Source organism: Vigna umbellata, chromosome 2, assembly GCF_029865625.1.
Source record: "Vigna umbellata cultivar VRB3 chromosome 2, Vumbellata_1.0, whole genome shotgun sequence".
NCBI classification, from domain to species: domain Eukaryota; kingdom Viridiplantae; phylum Streptophyta; class Magnoliopsida; order Fabales; family Fabaceae; genus Vigna; species Vigna umbellata.
This window is the reverse complement of record NC_142166.1, coordinates 33437773-33462923: the sequence shown is the minus strand read 5'-3', so window position 1 is coordinate 33462923 and position 25151 is coordinate 33437773. Positions and strand designations below refer to the sequence as shown.

The 25151-nt window shown below is 32.8% G+C and overlaps 2 protein-coding genes across 2 annotated transcripts; one reads left to right on the top strand and one right to left on the bottom strand.

The window, feature by feature from the left end:
• Positions 1 to 6196: 6196 nt before the first annotated feature.
• On the bottom strand, positions 6197 to 8293 carry LOC124828893 (small ribosomal subunit protein eS26z-like). The gene is made up of 5 exons (XM_047302290.2): positions 8174 to 8293; positions 8001 to 8093; positions 7833 to 7917; positions 7608 to 7741; positions 6197 to 6488 (listed from the first exon to the last, which is right to left on the bottom strand). Exons 1-5 carry the CDS (start codon positions 8174 to 8176, stop codon positions 6414 to 6416), a joined length of 390 nt encoding a protein of 129 aa, XP_047158246.1. The 5' UTR covers positions 8177 to 8293; the 3' UTR covers positions 6197 to 6413.
• A 13127-nt stretch (positions 8294 to 21420) lies between these two features.
• Positions 21421 to 23388, top strand: LOC124828894 (small ribosomal subunit protein eS26y-like). The gene is made up of 5 exons (XM_047302291.2): positions 21421 to 21545; positions 21626 to 21718; positions 21802 to 21886; positions 21973 to 22106; positions 23203 to 23388. The coding sequence occupies exons 1-5, from the start codon at positions 21543 to 21545 to the stop codon at positions 23275 to 23277; spliced, it is 390 nt and encodes a 129-aa protein (XP_047158247.1). The 5' UTR covers positions 21421 to 21542; the 3' UTR covers positions 23278 to 23388.
• Positions 23389 to 25151: the final 1763 nt, after the last annotated feature.

Sequence of the window (25151 nt, the reverse complement as noted above, 5' to 3'; positions counted from 1 at the left end):
TTAAGTTATTTGCTGTATGTGTGAATTGAAATGTTAAATGTATGTATTGTTGTTATGAATTAAATTATATAAGCTTACCCTTTCATTTTTCCTTGTGTTGTCCATTTGTATCTGTACGTTCGTCCTGTCTTGCAATGATCATCCGTGTGGATGTGAGCAGAAGGCGAGGCCACTCTAGAGGACGTCATCGAGGAAGAAAACCTAGTCGAAGTTGAAGTGAAAGTGGAACAGTAGGACGTCCGTCTTTTGTTTTAGTTTAGGCGTTCGTTTTGTTTTTGGATGTTCGGTTATTTCTTATGTAAAACCGTTCGTTATTAATATTCACTGATTCCGATTTGTATATCTTAACTCTGCACTCTAAGCCGTTCGGCTTTTTTAAACTCTGATTATATAAAGACTGCATTGATTTACTGTTAATTGTAATTAATTCTGACTTATGGTAATTACTATATTTTGGGATGTTACATTTACTTTGTGACTTGTTGTTTTAATTCGAGTTTCAGTTATAATTATGTTTCACTAACTATGTTTTTGTTTTTTTCACACTTTACACCCATTAAATTTCAACTTGCACATATTAGATTTCATCTTAGCATTTATGTTAGTCAATTTTACACATTATTGTCAACTAATTACACATTTCATCATTTAGTTGATTTGTTGTTTCTATTTTCCAATTTTAGCTTACTATTCTAAATTTAGTTGATATTTCAACATCTTCTATTTCCATTTGCACTTTAATGTTGTTGCATTTTATATTTCCTTATTTTGCATTTTATTTTGCTTCTATGCATTTTACTATTTTTTATTTTCTTTTAAACTCAATAAAATCTCCTAACCTTCAAAGTGACAAATAAATTTCAATTAATGAACTCACATGACAGTGTTCCTTGAACTAACCTAGGTGATTTCTATACTACGTTAATAACACATAAAACATTAGTTTTATTTTATGGAGCTTATTTCTATCAATTGTCAGTTGTTTTTATCATCTTTTTTTTATTTCATCCTTGTTTTTTTCACTGTACATTTGCACGGGATGGTAGAGGTTTTTTCTGCATGAAGAATGGAGGCACGAACACAGCAACTAAAGAAGTTGGAATCAATTTTCAGTCATGCAGAACCAATTCTCTAGTGGGCAGAACTAGTTTTCTACTAGACAAAATTGATTCTCTTGTAGGGAGAATCAGTTATTTGTTCCCACAATAGATTGTTTGGTTGTATGGAGTTGTCTTGGTGTTTGAATATGTGTGAGCAGCTCCTTCCCCAGCCCCACTTGCATTAACACAAGCCTCTCTCCCTTTCTCATCCCATTCATCTGCAACATTACTTCCATCCCAACCAACATTTCCCCTTTCAAGATATCCAGTCGCTCCCCTTTCAAGGACAGACAATTGTCAATCCTCCTTCCCCTACCTTCAACCTCATGAAAACCATTGTGCACTACCCATGAGGGAATTTAGTGGGGTTTCGTTGTGGAGATACAAAGTGGAGTGGATTTTGACTTTGAGAATGACAAAGTGAAGCTTTTGGAGGGTGAGAATACACGAGGTGGGAATAAATTATTTGCATCCTATTGGAACTCACATTTAATTTTCTGATAAAGTGAATCACATTTACTTCAAACTAATTTTAAATTTAAGGATAACATTATAATTTAATAATTTTATTTATTAAGATACTTTTCTTTATTAATTACATTTATCGAATCATTTCCAAATTTTTATAAATTTTTTCTTCACTTTTCTTTCCCATACAAGAGACCACACCAAATTTATGATAAAACTACATTGTACACATACACACACAAAAATACATATTATGAAAAAAAAAAACTAAAAGAATAAAATAAATGGTTGGAATCCACTTATATTGTTCCTTACCATTTCCTTTACATAAAACATTTCAAACATTGAATTTCATATGCTTAGAACAAACAACATATTAATAGATTTATTATTAGTCAACTCTCTCACATTCCAAAAAAGGTTTTCAAAACTCATTAGTGCTTTGTAAAAGTCTTTGCTTTGGAGGATTTAGTATTAACTTCTCTTAGTCGATCCCTATTAGATTTCCTTGTATTTTGAAATGGTTCGTCATCCTCTTTCGTATTAGAATTTTCCCTCTCATCAAGCATATTAGCTCATTTAAAAGCTAATTTCATTTCCTCCACAAAATGAACTTCCTTATATGAAAATAGAGGGTACAATTAACGATATTATCACTAAACTCCCTTAATTTTGTAGGTTATTAGTATAATTTGAAAGAAGAGCAAAAGTATCAAGGAGTTGAAACTCAAGAGGGACAGATAAAGTACTAGAGAAGAAGGTTGAAGAAGGTCGCAGGGCGCCTAGTTGCAATCATTGTCAATAAAATACAATCATGCAAATGATTCTTGCAATCCTCTAGACTAGCAAGATAAATATCTTAAAAAATTTGCACAAAGATCATATCTCCCTTTATACAAACAGAAGATAATTATGACAAAGGAATATCACATACATTATTGACAACCATGGAAAATATAAACGGTTTAGAGACAAAAGGTTGTCCCTATTCCTCTAAATAGCCTCAAGGGATATGAAACCTTGAGGAAGAAATCATACCTATGCCAAACTAATGTAAAAAAAATTGTAAAACATTATTCACTCTAGCCAATCACCAACACTCCATGCATGCCTAGCACCCAACTACCAACCTATGCCAAGCCACCAAAAATCAAGATCCCACGTTCTACAACAAGAAACTTGCAAAAATCAACATTGATCCTAAACCAAGAAACCTGCACAGATCTAGAACTGCAATGTGCAAGACGCACCAAGAAACCATTGCTTCACTCAAACATAATATTTCCTCACCTCATTGTTCTTTCCTCCCATAAGAGTTTTCCAAACTACGTTTTCCTTCACTTTTTTTCACTTTCAACTTTCTTTCCCTTAATACATCCACTCCTTTTTCCTTTAAATCCATCATTTTCATCATTTTCACCCCCTCAAATATTGTCCTAGAAACAAACAATGTCTTATTGATTTTTAAAAACGAATTATAAAAAAACATTTTGTGGGAATTGGTAGGTTCTTCCTACACCCTATAGGCTTGTTGAAAAATATATTTGTCCTTACTGGAGAAAAATAAACAAAACCCTACTTTTCTTTCATCTCCTCCACTCTATTCTTCATCCTCTCCAATAGCAGCAATCACACCCTTCACTTCCTCTACCCCTTGCATTCCTTTTTGGTTGTTTTTCAATGAAGGAGTCGAAATGCGTTTTGAAATGTTTATAAAAAATTTAACACATTCTACATTATGTATTTTAAAATGTATTTCCAAATTATGAAATACATTCAAAATTGTACAATATGGAATATATTTCTGAAATGTGTTCCCAAGATTACTTAATATGAAAGATAAAGTTAAAGAAGTCAAAAACAACTTTTTTTTTTCAAAAACCTACCTCCCCAAGCGTTGTAGCAAAGCAATGACACTGTAAGACAATTTTAATAGTCTATTAAGAGTATGATTTTCACTCTTCAATTAATAAACAACCCACACAAAGTGTATTGGATGTTGTAGGTGTGGTTGTTGTTATGGGAGAGAAAGGATAACATTGATTAGCATAAAAGTAGAAAGGAAATGTAGTTGTTGCTATAGGAAATGAAAGATAACATGGTTGTTGTTGTAGAAAAGGAAGGAGAAGCGGTTATATGGGAGAGTATGGAAAAGGTTGTTGATATGAGAGATAAATAGAAGATGGGGAGGAGAACAAGGAAAACTAAGGTTTTGTTTATTTTTCAAAAAAGGTAAAAATGTCTTTTACACCAAGTATATTGAGTGTAGAGAGAAAATATGAGGTACAAAAAAATGGAATACAGGAAGAAAATGAGCTGCAAAAAATATAGGGTGCATGAAGCACATGCTCTTTTTTTTACCATTGTAGTGTAATTTCATCTCGAAATTACAAGAATGATGCATATCTTTTTAAAAAAAAGTGTGAATGGACAAGTCATGCCAAGTTGAAATGACTTCACTCTTAATAAACATAAAGTCATGACAACATGTGATAACTTTTTGTGAAAAGTTGAAGTTGTCAGCTTGAGGCGACTTTGATTAAAGTTAATCACAGACCAAAAGTAAAGTTGTGTCATATTATGACGACTTCAATTTTGTACTAAAATGAATTGAAGTTGTACCATGCTATGACAACTTCAGTTCTCTGCATTAAAATGAACTGAAGTCGAAGTTGTCACAGCTGAAGGTAACTTTGATTAAAGTTAATCACAAACCAAAAGTAAAGTTGTGTCATATTATAACGACTTCAACTTTACACTAAAATGAATTGAAGTTGTACCATGCTTTGACAACTTCAGTTCTGCATTAAAATGAACTCAAGTTGTATCATCTTATGACTTTAGTTATGTATAAAATGAATTGAAGTTGTGTTATATTGTGACGGCTTCAATTAACTTCAATTATGACCCATTCTTAGCATAGTGTTCCACACCATTTTATACTTATTATTTTTAGCTAAATAAGAATAAGTTTTTTATTGCATTAACTAAATTCATTGAATGAATTGAATATTAAAGTAAGAGATAAATATTAAATAGAGGTAAAGAAAAGTATTTTCTAAATTTGATAAATATTCTTTAATTGAGTGTATAAAAAAAAGTTAAATGTATTGAAAATGAAGTAAACAAAGTGCATTCCAAGATCTTTTACAAGTGATCAAATTTTACTATCTATATGGACAATTACTTCTCTTATGTCCTATATGAGTCTCATAAATAACTTTTTTCTCAAATGTGATAGATAAATGTTGATTTTTTTATTATTCAAGTGTAAAAAGTAAAAATAAATTGAAGTTGTACCATGAGTTGTACCATGCTTTAACAACTTCATTTCTACATTAAAATGAACTGAAGTTGTGTCCTCAAATCGTGTTATGTTATGACGGTTTCAATTAACTTCAATTATGACCAATCCTTAGCATAGTGGTCCACACCATTTTATATTATTTTTAGCTAAATAAGAATAATTTTTTTATTGCATAACTAAATTCATTGATTGAATTGACATATTAAAGTAAGAGATAAATATTAAATAGAGGTAAAGAAAAGTAGTTTCTAAATTTGATAAATATTCTTTAAGTGAGTGTATAAAAAAAGTTAAATGTATTGAAAATGAAGTAAATAAAGTGCGTTCCAAGATCTTTTACAAGCAATCAAATTTTACTATCTATATGGACAATTACTTCTCTTATGTCCTATATGAGTCTCATAAATAACTTTTTTCTCAAATGTGACAAATAAATGTTGATTTTTTTTATTATTCAAGTGTAAAAGTAAAAGTAAGAGTTATTAAAATATACAAGAAACTTAAGGATAGAATTATTATAAAACTAAAGTCATTACATATCATTACTTTAGTTCATTTCATATAAAATTGAAGTCATCACAACATAACACAACTTTGATTCATTTCAATACAAAATTAAAACCATCGTAACATGACACAACTTCAACTTCATTTAGATCCATTTCAATGTAAAATTGAAATTGTTACAATATAACATGACTTTACTTTTGATTTGTGATTAACTTTAATCAAAGTCATCTAAAACTATAATAATTTTAACTTTTCACGTAAATCATCAAATGTTATCAATACCTTCGATTTATCAATAATTTCACGTAAACCATTATTGGAATTTCAAGATGAAATTACACTACAATGATAAAAAAAAACGAGCACCTGACTTGCTAGCTTTCTAGTGTTCGATATTTATAGTGATTTTAATTTAATGAATAATCCATGTCCTCCATAATGCAAAACATTTCTTCTTGCACTTCGATAGTTTAACCTTACACCGATGACAAAATGACCAATTTGTTCTTTTTCTTACACCCGTTATACTACCCCTTTACAAGTTCGTGAATAAAGTTTCATTGGTTTTTCCATCTACAAGTATAATTCCTCTCAGAGACTCCGTCAAAGCGAAAAATCCCTTCATCTAACACTGCTCTTCCAATCGGGTGTTGTCTTAATAATGTGTTAGGTAATATATCGATCATTTTACGTATACATCAGATGCAAACATTGAAGATTAAGAGTATGCATTCAGATTAACCTATGCAAGAATACGTAACGATTTTACCTTATTGGTGAAAAGGATACTGCTGAGTATGTCAACTGAAAATACACAGAAAATAATAATAATAATAATATAACCCGAAGTTTCATTCTCTTTCAAAACCATCAAATCATAACAATAAAAGTAATCTTTGGAACTAAAGCAAATAATTTGAATATATAATCCCTACACAAAACTGAAAAGTAAAAAATAAACAGCAAAGGAACATAAGTCTGTGACATAAAACTTAACCAACAAAGCCTAACAGCTTAGAATTTGCTCTTTAAGCACGGGCAGGAGCTCCTACCCCAGCAGGTCGCGGGGCTTGACCAGGCTGACCGGGCCTTGGTGCATCATCCTTCAAAAATACAAATGAATTCTTAAAAAGAGTGAACAAGAATAAGGGTTACATTAATTCATGACTCATAATAAAGATACATAAAACAATTAAATATAGCACATTTTACTAATGTTAAACAATTTCCCATTGTACATTAAAAGAGACAATGCTAGAATGAAAATTAAACTAATAAGATTTCTATAACCATTAACTAAATCATTAATATATAAATTTCCCAACAAAACAAATTCAGATACAGTTCATAATTACACAGTCCACATGTAATTCGGGGCCAAACTCAGATACAGTTCATAATTATACAGTCCACATGTAATTCGGGGCCAAATTCACATACAGTTCATAATTATCCAGTATTGTCAAACTCAGATTCACAATAAGAAGAATAAACCACCAACTTAGCCTCTAAAATAACACCCTATCTCTAAAATAATGCTCTAAAATATTGAACATCAAATATTGAGTCTTCTAAGGTACATCTTGTACTAAAGTGTTTATAAAATTGGGGGCCTAACATAATGAAATTATTCAAGTAATCCTAATATATTGAATATATCCCATATTATAGTTTTAGTTGATTTATCCCAGCGTACCAAATTTGAAGAGTTCTAAAATTTTGAGAAATACTTGGCATGGTCAATAATACTAGGCACGGTTCCCAATACCACCACTACTGAACAAGTTTTTAAAATTTTTGAAAACTAAATAGCAGAAAGGGTAGTAGTTCAAAAATTAAATTTACTCCAACATCTAATAAATTTACACCATGGTATGGAATAGAATAGGTAAGACCCAACGCCATCAAGGAACAAAAAGCAAGATAGCATTAGTTTGAATACAAAAGAAGTTTCAAGAATACAATCGTGATTACACAATGGGAACTCACATAAGAATCAATGTACAAAAAAAACTACTTTTTAAAATTTTCATTTGTGGAGCATATCAGGGTCAGCTTGAATTTTTAAACAATCAATCAATGAAACACTAGGACTGTGTATCTGTACAGAAAACATAAATTTATCTAAACTATCCTTAATTCAGCAACACACTAACAAACAAAGACCAAATCACATTGAAAACAGCGGAATAAAAAAGGGAAAAGGGTCATCAAAGGGTTACCCTGCGCCTGATGAATCGCTGAGGAGGGTCACGCTTCCTCCTGTCCGTGCGGGATCGAACCCTAACAACGTGAGAGTGGATGGCACATGAAACACAGTACTGCATCTTCACATACAATTTGGGAAGCGTGTATTCTACACATAACAATTAAAAAGGCAAAATAAATAACAAAATCATAAGTGGATTTTTCATTAAAAACAAGAAGGTGAAGAATATTATTATTACGTTCATAGACGCAAGCCTCCTGCACATCTCTAACTGCAGCCTGCTCAACAATGTTCCTCACCAGAAATCTCTTGATTGCCTTGTCCTGTTTTGATTTTGCATAGAGCACATAATCTTAATTACAATCCTACACGGGAATTTGAAGGAGGGAGGAAGTGAAATCAAAACCTTAGGGCAGCATTTGCCGCAGTTGGAGCATCGGATGAATTTGACGTGGCCGCGGCCGTGCTTGTTACGGCCTCCATTCCTGCGCTTGAATGTCTGCAAGAAAATGGCATCCAAATATGAGAAAAACAAAAAGGAAAAAGAAGGTTCTAGAATTGCAGAAACGGAGATCCAACCATGGTGGTTAGCGGGAAGACGCACGCTCTCCTTCTCTAGGGTTTCGGTGCAGCGGCTGATATAGGTTTGAGAACCACATACTCAGTTTTATATGAGGTTGTTGTTAACTGGTTTTGTGTAGTCCACTGCTCAGTTAAATTAAAAATTAAAAATAAATTAAATTGATGTTTTTCAAATTACAAAAAAATACTGTAAAGTATAAATAAAATGAAAGACCATATTATATTATATTATATATATATATATATATATATAATTAAATTCAAAATAAAATATTAACACTAATATGTGTTGTATCTTTTAATAAAAATCTCAAATTTAAGTTTTGTGAATGTAAAAAACATTCCGGAAAATTTAATATATCTTTTACACAATAAAATGATGATCACAGCATTGGTCAAGCTTTAGGAAATAGACCAGATACTGAAAAATGAAAGAAAAAATATTATAAAATTACTCGATTTTATAAATTTGAATAACTGCACTTTTCATGTTTTATTGTGTTTAAATCAATTTCTCTCACGGGAGGTTAATTTTATTCTTAAGTACAAATTTGGTTTTGAACTAAATGACTCCAACAAAATTAAAATTAATCAAATGGATATTAGTTATTGTAACATCCCAATAAATAGTAATTACCATTAATCAGAACTAATCACATTTACAGTAAATACAGTGCAGTCTTAATATTTACAGTAGCTGCTCAAACGAAAACAGCACGTACCGCAATTTACATCAACTGCTCACACATATTTAAAACTGAATATGCAGCACTTTACAGTATTCAGAATTCAAAATAAATACAGAAACCAGTTCTGATTTACTATTCTGCATAACTATATACAGAAATGTCAAAATACAGTACAGAAAAACTAACTAAAGCTACTACAGAAACGCGCCTCTACTGCTCAGCTTTAACTTCAACTTCCACAAGGTTGGCATCCTCCAAATTTTCTTCTTCCAGCATGGTTTCAAGGGGTGCCTCACCATCTGCTCACATCCACAACGGATGATCATTGCATTGACAAGACGGACATACAGAACAGTAGACAACACAAGGAAATTTGCAAGGGTAAGCTTAGGTAATTTAATTCAATACAATCAACATAATTTAACATATAAAATCAGTCATACAATTCATACAATATTAAACACATATCCACGCATACAGTAACTCATCCAAATTCTCATAATTAAAGACTGTCCGGACTGTATGATCCATGTATCTACAGGCGTTCTTGCACCCGGGTGATGTAGTAACTGGGATACCCTCAACAGCTGCCACCCGAGGTTAACCCTTATCAGCCCAAAGTACTATGTAGGACTAGTGCCTCCTGCCATTCCCACGCATGAACTACTCTCCTCTACATGAGGATAAGCAATCACGGAATATCAGGATGAACAGCCATCAGTAGCTTATCCATGGTCATACTACACTACTTCTCATATTCACATCATAGAGACGTTCCTCCTTGGAACGCTCTTTCACAATCCAATCCCATAAATCCATTCAAATCATCATTCGCACATTTTCACAATTTCTCTTAATCAAATCTTCATTCTGTATTCCCTCTCTTACTTTTAAGGAACATCCATCATTCATTAGATAAGAAAGAACATGTTGCAGTACTCATACATCCACGTTTCTGAACAAGAGAAACGAGTCATTTATCCACTTGATACTTGATGACACTTAATACTTTGAATAGCTTGATCTTAGAAATTATGGATAATACTTAGAAAAATTTTAAGTATAAAGACTCCAGGCAGAATCCAAAGAATAAAGCCAGTAAGAAATATTTAGATAAACAACCAAATATGATTGAATTCAGAAAGCAACACTGCCAGTCAAAGACCGAACGTAAATTAATAATTTGAACGAACGCCAGATACGTTCGCTCACGAAGCCATGAAAGACGAGCGTTCAATTACAAAACCGAACGCTGCTCGGACGAACACCAGACCAATGACCGAGCGCCAAATAGAACGAACGCGTAATTGAACGAACGTGCACTTGAACGAACGTGCATCATAACGATCGTTCGGTAACAGACCGAACGCTAACTAGGACGAACGCTCAATCTAAGATCGAGAATTCATTTGGACGAACGCTCAGTATAATACTAAGCGCTGCTTATGACGAATGCTAATAAACAAAACCGAACGCTCTAAGTACTTTTCAATTTATTTTGAATTGTTGGGCACGTTAAGCTGAACCGAACGCTCAAACTTAATCCTTCACACAAATAACGCTCGTTCACAACCAGAGTCCTTTCCAAATGAAAGGATCCTCATTCTAAGAAATTTTCCAGGGAAACCGAACGGTATAAGACCGTTCGATGACGAGCGTTCATGATCAATCAGAGAAGATCAGATTTCCAGATTTTTCATTCACGATAACCTCACAGTTTTCATACAATTCATAGACTTAGAATTTATCTTCAACATAATTTCATACATTACAGAATTCGTATTATCATCTCCTCAATACAGAATTTTCCAGTTCAACATATCATCATCAATATACAGTAAAATCATCTTTCCAAATTATACAGAATTCAATCAAAGTTCTACTCATACATATCATTTTCTGCATACAGTTCAAACAATAGCATCATCCACATACAGTTTCAAATTTCATCAATCATATACAACCAGTACAATAGAATCTCGCATGCAGACTCCAAAAATTAATATATTTCATACAATTCCAACATCCAGTACTACCATACTCATTTATGCACACTCAAACATAATTTCTTTCATGCATTTCAGACATTCCAGTACATTACATTGCTTTCATACAATCAAACAGTATTAAATTAAATCCCTAAAGCTTCCCTTACCTGGTTCAGCAGTGAACTTCCAAATGCTAGGGTTTCACTCCTGCTCTCACAGCTTTCTATCCAGAAGTTTACTCAACAACTTCCACTTAATCTAATACACCAAAATCGTAGACAGATCAGACCCCTAACCCACGCATACAACCAGAATTTTGGTTCGCATGAACTGAATGAACGAAGTGCAGAGATGAGGACTTACCAGTCACAGAATTCTAACTTGTTCGGTTCAAATGAAAGCTTACAACACCGTGAATGATCCTACGGTTTCTGAAATGGAAGCAAAGATGCTGGTGGTAAGTGATCTTAGAGAGAAGATGAAAAGAGTTTAGAGAGAAGCTGGAGGATTTGAATTCAGATTTTCTGGGAAGAAGATGAAGCATGCAAGGAATGGAGAAGAGGTTTCCAGAAAATATTTTTCTCTTCCCACGCAGGACAAACGTCCATTCTCTGCATGCCACTTGTTTTCCACTAACGTTTTTGGAACGTTCCCTCAGTGACACATGGCAGGCGCATGCAGAGTGGAAGTGAGTGGGTTTTGACGTGGCAAGGTGTAATAAATGGTGATCAGAGTGTGGATTTAAGTGCTTAATTAATCAGGTTCTCACATTCCCCCTAACTACAAAAATTTTCGTCCTCGAAAATTCTAAGGCTTACCAGGGAATAGGTGAGGGTACAATTCCTTCACTGCCTCTTCAACCTCCCATGTTGAGTCACCAGTCTTTGCATTCCACACCACTTTCACGAGACGAACATCCTTTCCTTTGTAAAGTCTGGTGCGGCTGTCTTCCACACATACAGGTTGCATCTCCAGTGTCCTGTCTGGGCGAATTTGGATGTCTTCTAACTCCAGTACGTGTGAGGGATCAGCTATATACTTCCGAAGTTGGGAAACGTGGAAAAATGGGTGAAGGTTGGACAGTTGAGGAGGCAAGGCAATGTCGTATGCAACTGGCCCTATTCTCCTTAAGGGTGTGTTCGGTTGAAGGGAATTCACTGTTTACAGTAACTTGTGAGCGACGATGGAAATAGCGAACGTGTTCGTTTGTAGCGATTGTTGATGACGGAAAAGAATGGATTTGTGGGATGGCACAGCTTGATCGATAGCCGCACTACTGAAATGCCTTGAGCAGATTGATACCACATTTACACAATCGCCATGAGCCATTTCCATAATACCCAGGAAGATGCACGATCAAAGGCCATGCGAGCACATTATTAACTTTTGACTGGCAGACGCGTAATCGATTTCAACCACACCTATCGGTTATATTTGAGTAAGGCTGAATGATTATGGGAAGAAAATGAACTACAGAAGAACGCTGACGTAAAGAACTGGTTGACAACATTTCATTAAAGAGATAATAGCTTTGAAAGGTCGACCAACTCATGACACAAATACAGAATGGGAAAATTACTAGTAGGAAATCACGAGTCTTTCCAAAGAAAATGGTGAAATGGGAAAGTTTATCACTGTTTGATTCGAGTGTGAACAGAGAAACAGAAGGAATCAGAGAAATAGAGGAGAGAAAACACATAAACAAGTAATCTGATCATCACGGGGAAAATTATTATTAATTGAAATTCAAGACATATACATATATATATATATATATGTATATATATATATATATATATATATATATATATATATATAGCTAATCCAAGTAAAGAATGGAGATAACGAATGTCCAAGAAGAGAAAAATAGAACGTTGTTTATAACTCACGTGCAGAAGGAAGAGAATAGAAAGTTCCACTACGAACGTTTAAACGAAAACTAAACGACTAATCAGCAAGAAAACCCACTAAATGAATTAAAAGTTGGTCTATTTGACAGTTACTGTTTAAGAAGGAGAGCATAGAAACTTTTCCAATTGATTGGTGGAGAGTATCAAATTTCTTCAGTTTATGCAAGGACTGAACTGCTTGGTTCTTGGAGAAAATGAGACTTCATCTCTAACCCATAATCGACTCAAAAGATGCGTATGCCCAGGTCTTCCTGTTTTGGGATTTTTCCTATCCGTCTGGCCGTTCGCTTGGAGTAATAAGTTGAACAAATCATCAATTGGTTTCCCCAACTTACTCTTCAATGATTGTACAGTACTAAAAGATGAACTAAAGCAGATGAAAATCTCTACTTATCTTGCTACTAGATTGCGTTCTAAGGAATCCGACTACTCCCCTACTGCTTCTCAACTGATTATTATAACGCACATACCCTTGGTCAACCCGTCCCTTAACTAATATAATATTATGGCTTTTTGACCATTCGATAGAGGTAATTGGCTTAAGTTCTTGATAATCCTATGTCGTTGTCATGCTCTCTCGAAGGTTCTACCTTTACCTTTTGTCATGCTACCCATAACCCGCACGATGTCCGCTTTCGTAACCGACTATCAAGAATGATTTTCTAACTGCTTAACTCAGATCCTTGACAAACAATTCATATACTACCTCCAACTGAAACGTCTGATGCCATTCGATTCTAGTCCTCCACTTATCCCTACTCATGGATCATCATAGCCTACACAAGTCTTAAAATTTTCACTTTATTCATTCAAAGTTCTAAAGTAAGGTTACCCTTAGACGTTCTTCACGTTGCATTTCGATTCATCCTTCCTATTTATTGACCAAACTGGTGCACTTATAGTAAAACGCTCGTTCATAATAACTGCCTTCTCAAATTCCCTCTACTCTGCTGAAGCTATTCTATAAAAGGCTACTAACACTAATTACGCATCTGGTACCAGGTCAGAGAAAAGTTCAACTCCACGTTGAAGGGATAACCTAGGCGCCTCTTCTTGGGGATTCGATAATTCAAACGTTTCTTATTAACGTTAGGCTACCCAAGGTGATTTACACAATATTTACCTGGAATGACTTCCTAGTGAAGCGACGCCAGCAAGTAACACACTCACTACCCTATCACTGAACATCTAATCTTATGGACCTTTTAACACTGCAAAGATTAACGAAGAGTATAAAATTGAGATTACCGGATCTTACCTGTTGGAATAGAAAAAGAACGGGAGTTTGGTATCGAGCGTCTAATCAATTGGTTTAAGACGCCAAGCGTGTTAATCCGAACGGTAAAATCTCATTTACACCGAATGATCAAGGAGGGAAAAATACAATTTCACATGCACTGAGAATACTTATTTCACTGATTTTCAATTCGCTGTACCAGTACCAGGGTATAGTATTTATGGAAAAAAAAATGAAGAGTAACTACCAAGGACAGTTAATCAGAAACTGTTTGGGTTATTCAAAATAATTAACACTCAGCTTTACTCTAACATCACTACCTATGACTTTCAACACTATTGACTCGGCTATTTAACCTAAAATCTACCATCTCCCTTTTGTTGAAGCTAGCTTTTCTGCCTATTAGGCATTCTTGGTCGTAACAAACCTTCTTTCTACACCGCTTACACTTCTGATTAGTGCTACCGAACGATTCCCTCGCTACCACCAACGGAGGCCCCTAATAACGTTCGCATCCTTACCTATACTCTTAAGTCCCTGAAACTCTCAACTAAACTCGATTCTCGATTTATCACGATTTACACACGCCCTAGCAATACTCCCATATATTCCACTCCTGTTGGTAAATAAGAGAAGAAGTAGACGACTATCTTTAGTACTATCCTTCCACACCAAATCCACATACTGCTACTGAGACGTCTCTGCTGAAACTTGAACGCTCTTCAAATGTTGATAAGTCTGAACTAACGAAATGTTCCGTCGCTGCATATCGGTGATTGTTCATCTCATCCATGTCGTGGAGTTAAACGTACCCATAACCGTAGATAAGAGAGGAAAGACCTAAATGCCCCCTACTGAAAATACAAGGAGAAAAATATTCCTCATTCTAACTCAGGGATCATATTTAAATCGAACGCTGACTACGGCCAAAAGCCAAATCAGCTTAGTCAACAAGACAGTGCATGACCGAACGGTAATTAATAAAAAAATTCGGTCACAAGAAAACCAACCGGAGACCGAACGATCAGCAAGAAACCGGACGGTCGAGTTCAATAATTAGAAGGGTCAAATCTCAATCAGGATTCAGAAAAGAAAAACATCTCTGGCACAAGTCATGAGTGTACATCCTTATTGCTTCTATCCAGACATTCTCTGTTCTCAAAGCTTTTAGTTGAATATATAGAATTGGCATCTAGATTTGGGAAAAACGGTAGAACATACCATTTAATCTAAATTCTCTATAGGAAAACATGACAAACCCGTAACTCACAGGTCGTTTTAGGAACTAACTGCTCTGATACCAATAAATGTAACATCCCAATAAATAGTAATTACCATTAATCAGAACTAATCACATTTACAGTAAATACAGTGCAGTCTTAATATTTACAGTAGCTGCTCAAACGAAAACAGCACGTACCGCAATTTACATCAACTGCTCACACATATTTAAAACTGAATATGCAGCACTTTACAGTATTCAGAATTCAAAATAAATACAGAAACCAGTTCTGATTTACTATTCTGCATAACTATATACAGAAATGTCAAAATACAGTACAGAAAAACTAACTAAAGCTACTACAGAAACGCGCCTCTACTGCTCAGCTTTAACTTCAACTTCCACAAGGTTGGCATCCTCCAAATTTTCTTCTTCCAGCATGGTTTCAAGGGGTGCCTCACCATCTGCTCACATCCACAACGGATGATCATTGCATTGACAAGACGGACATACAGAACAGTAGACAACACAAGGAAATTTGCAAGGGTAAGCTTAGGTAATTTAATTCAATACAATCAACATAATTTAACATATAAAATCAGTCATACAATTCATACAATATTAAACACATATCCACGCATACAGTAACTCATCCAAATTCTCATAATTAAAGACTGTCCGGACTGTATGATCCATGTATCTACAGGCGTTCTTGCACCCGGGTGATGTAGTAACTGGGATACCCTCAACAGCTGCCACCCGAGGTTAACCCTTATCAGCCCAAAGTACTATGTAGGACTAGTGCCTCCTGCCATTCCCACGCATGAACTACTCTCCTCTACATGAGGATAAGCAATCACGGAATATCAGGATGAACAGCCATCAGTAGCTTATCCATGGTCATACTACACTACTTCTCATATTCACATCATAGAGACGTTCCTCCTTGGAACGCTCTTTCACAATCCAATCCCATAAATCCATTCAAATCATCATTCGCACATTTTCACAATTTCTCTTAATCAAATCTTCATTCTGTATTCCCTCTCTTACTTTTAAGGAACATCCATCATTCATTAGATAAGAAAGAACATGTTGCAGTACTCATACATCCACGTTTCTGAACAAGAGAAACGAGTCATTTATCCACTTGATACTTGATGACACTTAATACTTTGAATAGCTTGATCTTAGAAATTATGGATAATACTTAGAAAAATTTTAAGTATAAAGACTCCAGGCAGAATCCAAAGAATAAAGCCAGTAAGAAATATTTAGATAAACAACCAAATATGATTGAATTCAGAAAGCAACACTGCCAGTCAAAGACCGAACGTAAATTAATAATTTGAACGAACGCCAGATACGTTCGCTCACGAAGCCATGAAAGACGAGCGTTCAATTACAAAACCGAACGCTGCTCGGACGAACACCAGACCAATGACCGAGCGCCAAATAGAACGAACGCGTAATTGAACGAACGTGCACTTGAACGAACGTGCATCATAACGATCGTTCGGTAACAGACCGAACGCTAACTAGGACGAACGCTCAATCTAAGATCGAGAATTCATTTGGACGAACGCTCAGTATAATACTAAGCGCTGCTTATGACGAATGCTAATAAACAAAACCGAACGCTCTAAGTACTTTTCAATTTATTTTGAATTGTTGGGCACGTTAAGCTGAACCGAACGCTCAAACTTAATCCTTCACACAAATAACGCTCGTTCACAACCAGAGTCCTTTCCAAATGAAAGGATCCTCATTCTAAGAAATTTTCCAGGGAAACCGAACGGTATAAGACCGTTCGATGACGAGCGTTCATGATCAATCAGAGAAGATCAGATTTCCAGATTTTTCATTCACGATAACCTCACAGTTTTCATACAATTCATAGACTTAGAATTTATCTTCAACATAATTTCATACATTACAGAATTCGTATTATCATCTCCTCAATACAGAATTTTCCAGTTCAACATATCATCATCAATATACAGTAAAATCATCTTTCCAAATTATACAGAATTCAATCAAAGTTCTACTCATACATATCATTTTCTGCATACAGTTCAAACAATAGCATCATCCACATACAGTTTCAAATTTCATCAATCATATACAACCAGTACAATAGAATCTCGCATGCAGACTCCAAAAATTAATATATTTCATACAATTCCAACATCCAGTACTACCATACTCATTTATGCACACTCAAACATAATTTCTTTCATGCATTTCAGACATTCCAGTACATTACATTGCTTTCATACAATCAAACAGTATTAAATTAAATCCCTAAAGCTTCCCTTACCTGGTTCAGCAGTGAACTTCCAAATGCTAGGGTTTCACTCCTGCTCTCACAGCTTTCTATCCAGAAGTTTACTCAACAACTTCCACTTAATCTAATACACCAAAATCGTAGACAGATCAGACCCCTAACCCACGCATACAACCAGAATTTTGGTTCGCATGAACTGAATGAACGAAGTGCAGAGATGAGGACTTACCAGTCACAGAATTCTAACTTGTTCGGTTCAAATGAAAGCTTACAACACCGTGAATGATCCTACGGTTTCTGAAATGGAAGCAAAGATGCTGGTGGTAAGTGATCTTAGAGAGAAGATGAAAAGAGTTTAGAGAGAAGCTGGAGGATTTGAATTCAGATTTTCTGGGAAGAAGATGAAGCATGCAAGGAATGGAGAAGAGGTTTCCAGAAAATATTTTTCTCTTCCCACGCAGGACAAACGTCCATTCTCTGCATGCCACTTGTTTTCCACTAACGTTTTTGGAACGTTCCCTCAGTGACACATGGCAGGCGCATGCAGAGTGGAAGTGAGTGGGTTTTGACGTGGCAAGGTGTAATAAATGGTGATCAGAGTGTGGATTTAAGTGCTTAATTAATCAGGTTCTCACAGTTATAAAAAAATTAAAGAAAAAAATTATAATGATAAGATTAATCACATTTTGTGATGGATATTATATATAATTTTGTCATTTGATATGTATATTTACTTTAATTTAATTATATTAAAAGAATAGTTTTTTTACTTTTTAAAAATTATTATAACCACAAATTTTGTTCATATAATAAATAATTAAATTTTCAAAATTGATATATTTTAGTTTGCATGATAAAATGAAACACTAGTTAAAAGACATTAAACTTTGAATAAATATTAATATAGCAGAAGGTTTAGGAATAAAAGTCTATATGCGATTTTTTTTTTTAAATCTAATATCTCAAATAGCTTGAACTTACTTAGTGAAAATACTTTTAGAAAATTATAGAAAAGTAAGGGGAATTTGGTCAGTGAACGAATCTAATCTCACTAGTCAAATTTTAAAGATTTTAGCTTCAGGGTTTGAGTTGTGGGAAGAATATAGTCTTCATTATGCAAATATATCTTTGTGAGTATATTTGTAAGTGAAAAGAGAATTCGCTCAGCGAATGTGATGATTGAGTGAATTGTTGTAGTTTGAAATATTAGATTTTAGTGGTTGCAATGATAAGAGAATTTGCGCGTGTGATGATGGGATGAAATGTTTTGGAGTATTAGATTTTAATGGTTGGAGTTATGTTTTTGGGATGAAACTTGGTTTTTAATATCAAAATATTTTGAGACATGTGATTGAGTGATATTAAAATTGGGTGAATTGTTTGAATATCATCACTTTTAAAGATAAATGTCATATGTTATATTATAGTGTTTGCATTGAAGTCATTCTAATTCTACTAAACTCAAAGTATGAAGTTAAGATAGTGAATATAGTTATCAAAATTGTGTGTCAACTCGTTCAAGTTTATGTTCTCACACCCGTAAACCAATTTAACTGGTAGGTAGAATTATTTTTTATAGACTTGTGTATATTTGCGTGAAATCGCGAGTTTAAAGACGATTCAGTGAGCTCAATTGAACATTAGAAGTTAGATAAAAATGATTTGTTTCTAGGTCAATATATATGCATAACGCATATATGGAATGATTTCATGATTCATTGGTTCTCTTTTGTAATAATTTGTCTGCTTTAAGTGTTGATGTTGATTTGCCTATTACACCAACTAATTTCTCCTTATATCTTCTTCGCACTACTCCGTCTTTGTGTTTTTTTTATTCTCCTCCACTTTTTTCGTATTTTACTATTTTTGGTTTCCTCAGCGGACATGTTAGGGTTTTAACTTTCAAATTTAATCACCTCTTCTTATTTTTTACCATTGGACCTCCCTTTTACCATGATGAACTTTTAGGCCAACATTTAAGTTCACCAACTTTTTTTATGTGAAGTATAAACTATAATCAATTAAAATTACAATAAAAGAATAATAATATTAGACAAAAATATTTAAAAATAAATAATATAATAAATTAATAATGATAATATTATAAAAAATAATACAAATTATTTATAACATTATAAATATTAAATTATCATGTTATTGAGAAATATTTTATATGAAATAAACTCTTACAAATTTATTATTCGAGTTTATGAAATTTTCATGAATTTATGTAAACTATGGAGTTTGACAACCTTAGTTATGAGAGTTGAAAGAAACTATTGATATGTAAGATTATTACGAAATAATACCATAACTTAAAAGAATATAAGAAACTAACATTGTCATGAAGACATTAAACTGAACAAAACTATAATCAAACATTATAGTTATTATATGGTTGCACGATGTGCAGAAATTTTATGATCATATAATACATGTGTATTTTGAAATTTAAGTCTAATATATATTTATGTTTTAGTGAATATTATATGATGATTGAATGGTTTGATGATGTATATTTAAAGGGTTGAATTAGTATGTTGTTGTTTGAATTTATAAATTGTTAAAAGAGAAAATTACTATTTTACCCTTTTGCCTAAGATCTTATATGCAAATAGATGATAACGAAGTAGAATAAATGTGCACAAGTGGGAGAGATGTGTGACAATATGCTGAAAGCCTCTTTTGATAGTCTTTTGATAATAGATTGTTACTTATATATATATATATATATATATATATATATATATATATATATATATATATATATATATATATATATATAATTTTTTTTATTGTATATATATCTCATATTTTATGGAATTTTAATGTTTTGAAAACTTAAACAATGACTTTTTTTATAAAGGGCTACAAAATATATTTTATATAATTATGTTTTTATTGATGTTTATTATCATAATTTAATGATATAATTAGTAATATAGTTATGTTAACTATAGTAATTTTACACATAAATCTCAAAATAATCACATCTTTTTAATGAAAATCAAAATGAGGTAAAATTAGAAGGAAAAAAACATAAATTTGAGAATATAACAAATTATTTCAAAGTTTCTATAAAAGAAAATACCTCCTAATTTTTTTTATTCAAATATTAGCCTTCTCTTATGCTAATATTTGTTCAAAGTTTATATTTTTCTTTGTTTGTTATTTAAAATAAACTATAGCTTTTGTTTGATGTCTTGCACGCTATGTAAATTTTGAAAATATAATTAATTATTATATAAGGAAAAATTAGCGTTATAATTATTTATTAAAAAATAAAAAAAATTGTTCTTACCATATAATCAAAGTAAATATACTTATCATATGACAACAATAAAATTTAATAATTCTAATTACAAAAGAACATTAAATACTTCTTAATATAAACAAGTAATATAAAGAACCAAAATAATTACAATTATAATTCATTTATGTCAGAGATACTTATTTCAAAACCAAAGTTAGGAATAGAATCAATTGTGTGAGAGAAATGGATTTAAACAAAATAAAATATGAAATTGCAGTTGTTCAAATTTATAAAATGGAGTTATTTTATAATGATTTATGTTTTCTTTTCATTTTTTGGTATCTCGAATTTTCCACAAAGCTTATTTTGGATCATCATGTTGTTGTGTAAAATATATATATTTTTATCGAATATTTTTTAATTTACAAAACTTAAATTTGAGATTTTTACTGAGATATGCAAAACATATATATTAGTGATAATATTTTATTTTAAATTTATATATATATATATATATATATATATATATATATATATATATATATATATATATATATATATAACATGGTCTTTCAATTCATTTTAATTTATATTTTATTGTAATTTTAAAAAAACATTAATTTAACGTATTTTTTAGTTTTAATTTAATTGAGCAATGGACTACACAAAACTAGTCAACAACAACCTCATATAAAAACTGATTATGCTGTTCTCAAACCTATACCAGCCGCTGTACAGAAACCCTAGAGAAGGAAAGCGTGCGTCTTCCCGCTAACCACCATGGTTGGATCTCCGTTTCTGCAATTCTAGAACCTTCTTTTTCCTTTTTGTTTTTCTCATATTTGGATGTCATTCTCTTGCAGACATTCAAGCGCAGGAATGGAGGCCGCAACAAGCACGGCCGCGGCCACGTCAAATTCATCCGATGCTCCAACTGCGGCAAATGCTGCCCTAAGGTTTTGATTTCACTTCCTCCCTCCTTCAAATTCCCGTATAGGATTGTAATTAAGATTTTGTGCTCTATGCAAAATCAAAACAGGACAAGGCTATCAAGAGATTTCTGGTGAGGAACATTGTTGAGCAGGCTGCAGTTAGAGATGTGCAAGAGGCTTGCGTCTATGAACGTAATAATAATATTCTTCACCTTCTTGTTGGGAAAATCCACTTACGATTATGTTATTTATTTTGCCTTTTTAATTGTTATGTGTAGAATACACGCTTCCCAAATTGTATGTAAAGATGCAGTACTGTGTTTCCTGTGCCATTCACTCTCACGTTGTTAGGGTTCGATCCCGCACGGACAGGAGGAAGCGTGACCCTCCTCAGCGATTCATCAGGCGCAGGGTAACTATATATAATCCTTTTCCTGTTTGCCCCGTTGCCACTGTTTTTATCCAATGTAATCCTGTGTTGTTTTAATGTTATGATTTCACAATTTGTTATTTACTCAAGTGCAGTTCAGATAGAATCTTGTTTTGATGTGAGCAGGTACCATTGTTTGAATGTTTTTAAATTCGACACTGAACCTAGCCTGTGCTACATTTGATAATTTTCAAACCGAGAGGATACGTCGTATATTTTGTGTACAGCTTTAATCTTAGTTCCATTGTGCAATCGCCATCGGCTTGCCTTGCTTCTGTTCCGTGGTGGAGCTTGAGTCTTACCTTCCCATATCCCAATTAGCCAGTGATATCGGGAATTTTATTTGGAACTAAAAAGTATTAGAAATCATTTTGAGCAGCTCCCAAATTTAAAACCCTTCAAATTGGGTAGCTAAAAATCATCAGCTTAAAGATTAGAGGCTAGATGTTCAGTACTCCTGGATTGCCTAAGTAATTTCATTGCTTTAGTGCTTAATTACTATCAAAGTTAGTATATATAGAGGCAACACTGGTTGTTTAATCTTGATATTGTGGATTAGTTTGACAATACAGTGAACAGTTTTTAAGATTTAAAATAAGAATATTAAACTTGTGTCTTTTTGCTACGGTTACATTTGATCTGGACGAACCAGAACTCAGTATAGATACCCGTATCTGGCCCTATGGGAGATTGTTGTATCAATGAGTTAGTTGATGGTTAAAGAAAAGTCAGTCTCTTTTGGATGTACAAAGAGAATTTATTTGACATGTAGTTTGCAATAGGAAAATGTGCTATATTTGTATGAATAAACTGTATTTGGCCCTTTGGGAGATTGATGTATCAATGAGTTAGTTGATGGTTAAAGAAAATTCAGTCTCTTTTGGATGTACAAGGAGAATTCATTTGACATTTAGTTTGCAGTAGGAAAATGTGCTATATTTGTATGAATAAACTCTGGTGACTTTTGTATTTGCATCTTTTAGTCATTGTTGATAGATTGTTATGTATCTTTGTTCTGATTGAAGAATTAATGTAACACCTTCTCTTGACCGTTTTGGTGATTTATTATATTTAACAGGATGATGCTCCAAGGCCTGGTCAGCCTGGTCAAGCACCTCGTCCTGCTGGTGCAGGAGCTCCTGTCCGAGCTTGAGTGCAAGTCATTGGAAAAAAAGGCTTAATGTATGCTGAATCAATTTTATGTTACTTTTATTTGCTACTTAATTTTTAAAATATCAGTTTTGTGGAAGTTATTTTGTCCTAATTTGGTTGCATTAGTTATTGGATGGTATCTTTCTGGCTATAATATGACTATTTTTTCGAATGAGAACTTATTATATTATTGGTAACTTTCAATATTTTAGAAAAATGTCGTTCAGTTTTCAAAGTATATTTTGACTATAATTTGGAAATTATATCTCAATAAGTTTTCATCTATTGGATATGTTGTTGATTTGTCCTATCTTAGAAAATATAGGATAGAATAGGTTTCTGATATGACAATTCATTTTATATTAAAAAATATATGATGTTATTATAATTTGTTTTAAATATACTCTAATTGAAAAATTATTAATAAATATTATTTAAATTGAATATGTTAAATATATTAAACTCAATATATGAATTATTAACAAACTATATTTTTACACATTCATCAAATAAAAATTGTAAATCATTATCTATATTGTCTAGAATTAGGAATAATATCAATTTCATCTTCTTGATTATCATATGTAATTAAGATAGTTTTTATATCTGGTTCATTAAGAAATAATGTTATCACTCTAGGATTTCCAATGTCGTCAAAGTCATCCCATGCATCTCCATTTTATTGCTATCTTGGTTGTATTCTTCATTTTATCTAGTCAAAACGTGTAAATTATATGCAAATAAACTAAGTTTTATGCTCTTGTAGGATCAACTTATTTCTTATTGAGTGATTCATAACAAGATAATGAAAGAGATTGCATCGGTCATCAAAATTAGGATCTATCTTCAATAGTGTCAAAGGAACAAAATCTTTTTTATTTTAATTTCAAGCGCAGCCTCTTGTCTATCCTCACTAATTGTGAAAAACAAAAAAATCTTTTGATTTTGATTTCAAGTGTTGCCTTTTGTTTATTCTTACTTATTCCTCTCTTTATAAATCTCTTCATCACCATCCTGATGTGGGAGATCCTATTTCTTGAAGTCATTCTTTACTATAATACTTATGAATACAAATTGAGAGAATTATATTATAAAAGTTAGTAGCTTACTAATTATTTAGGTATAAATTATTAAAAAAAGTATTAATAAGTTACATTTACTTACCATTCAAAGAATGAGCTATGCAATTGAGAAGAATACTACTTTTACTTTCCTATGTTATAAATAATTTCATATAATGTTGATGTATTATTTCCTTCTTTTCCCCCCCTTCTTTTATATATATATATATATATATATATATATATATATATATATATATATATATATATATATATGTGTGTGTGTGTGTGTTTAATGTAACTTTAGGTTCCTATTTTCGTCTAAAATTTCAAATAGTTTTCCTTTTTTTTCGTGTCTTAATTGAGTCTTTATTTTTGTAAAATTGAATAAAATAGAGACTTTTCGTCAAATTGAGCCTAATAGTATTAGTGTTAGGTTAACGTGACATATTAATCTTTATTTTTTTTTGTTTTAAAGAAAAGAAATTTGTAAAAATGAATTAAACATTAAATTGCATACTTCCAAATCCTCTTTGGCTAGCAACCTCACTTTCGAAGCAACTTCTTTTCTTGCGTCGTTGATTCTTCTTCTTTTTCTATCTCATCTTCCTTTAGAAGCTTCTCTACTAGGCTCTTCAGCTCCTTGAGTTTGTCCTCTTTTTTCTTCGTTTTCGTGTCAGCTTTGACCCTCGCTAGGTTCAACAAATCTTTGTTATTCGGCTTCATCTTGTGCCGATGCTGTTGTTTCGGTTGGTGGTGGTGTCTCTCGGAGTACGTGTCTGATCTCTCGGCATAGTGGGAGCTGGCGTTGTAG

Bases quoted from the DNA above. Each gene is read 5' to 3' on its own strand.
- LOC124828893 (XM_047302290.2), bottom strand. The intron at 7,918-8,000 runs GTTTTGATTTCA...AAATCAAAACAG, and splicing joins GCGGCAAATGCTGCCCTAAG to GACAAGGCAATCAAGAGATT. The intron at 6,489-7,607 runs GTAACCCTTTGA...GTATTTTTGAAG, and splicing joins AGCGATTCATCAGGCGCAGG to GATGATGCACCAAGGCCCGG.
- LOC124828894 (XM_047302291.2), top strand. The intron at 21,887-21,972 runs GTAATAATAATA...TGTTATGTGTAG, and splicing joins AGAGGCTTGCGTCTATGAAC to AATACACGCTTCCCAAATTG. The intron at 22,107-23,202 runs GTAACTATATAT...TATATTTAACAG, and splicing joins AGCGATTCATCAGGCGCAGG to GATGATGCTCCAAGGCCTGG.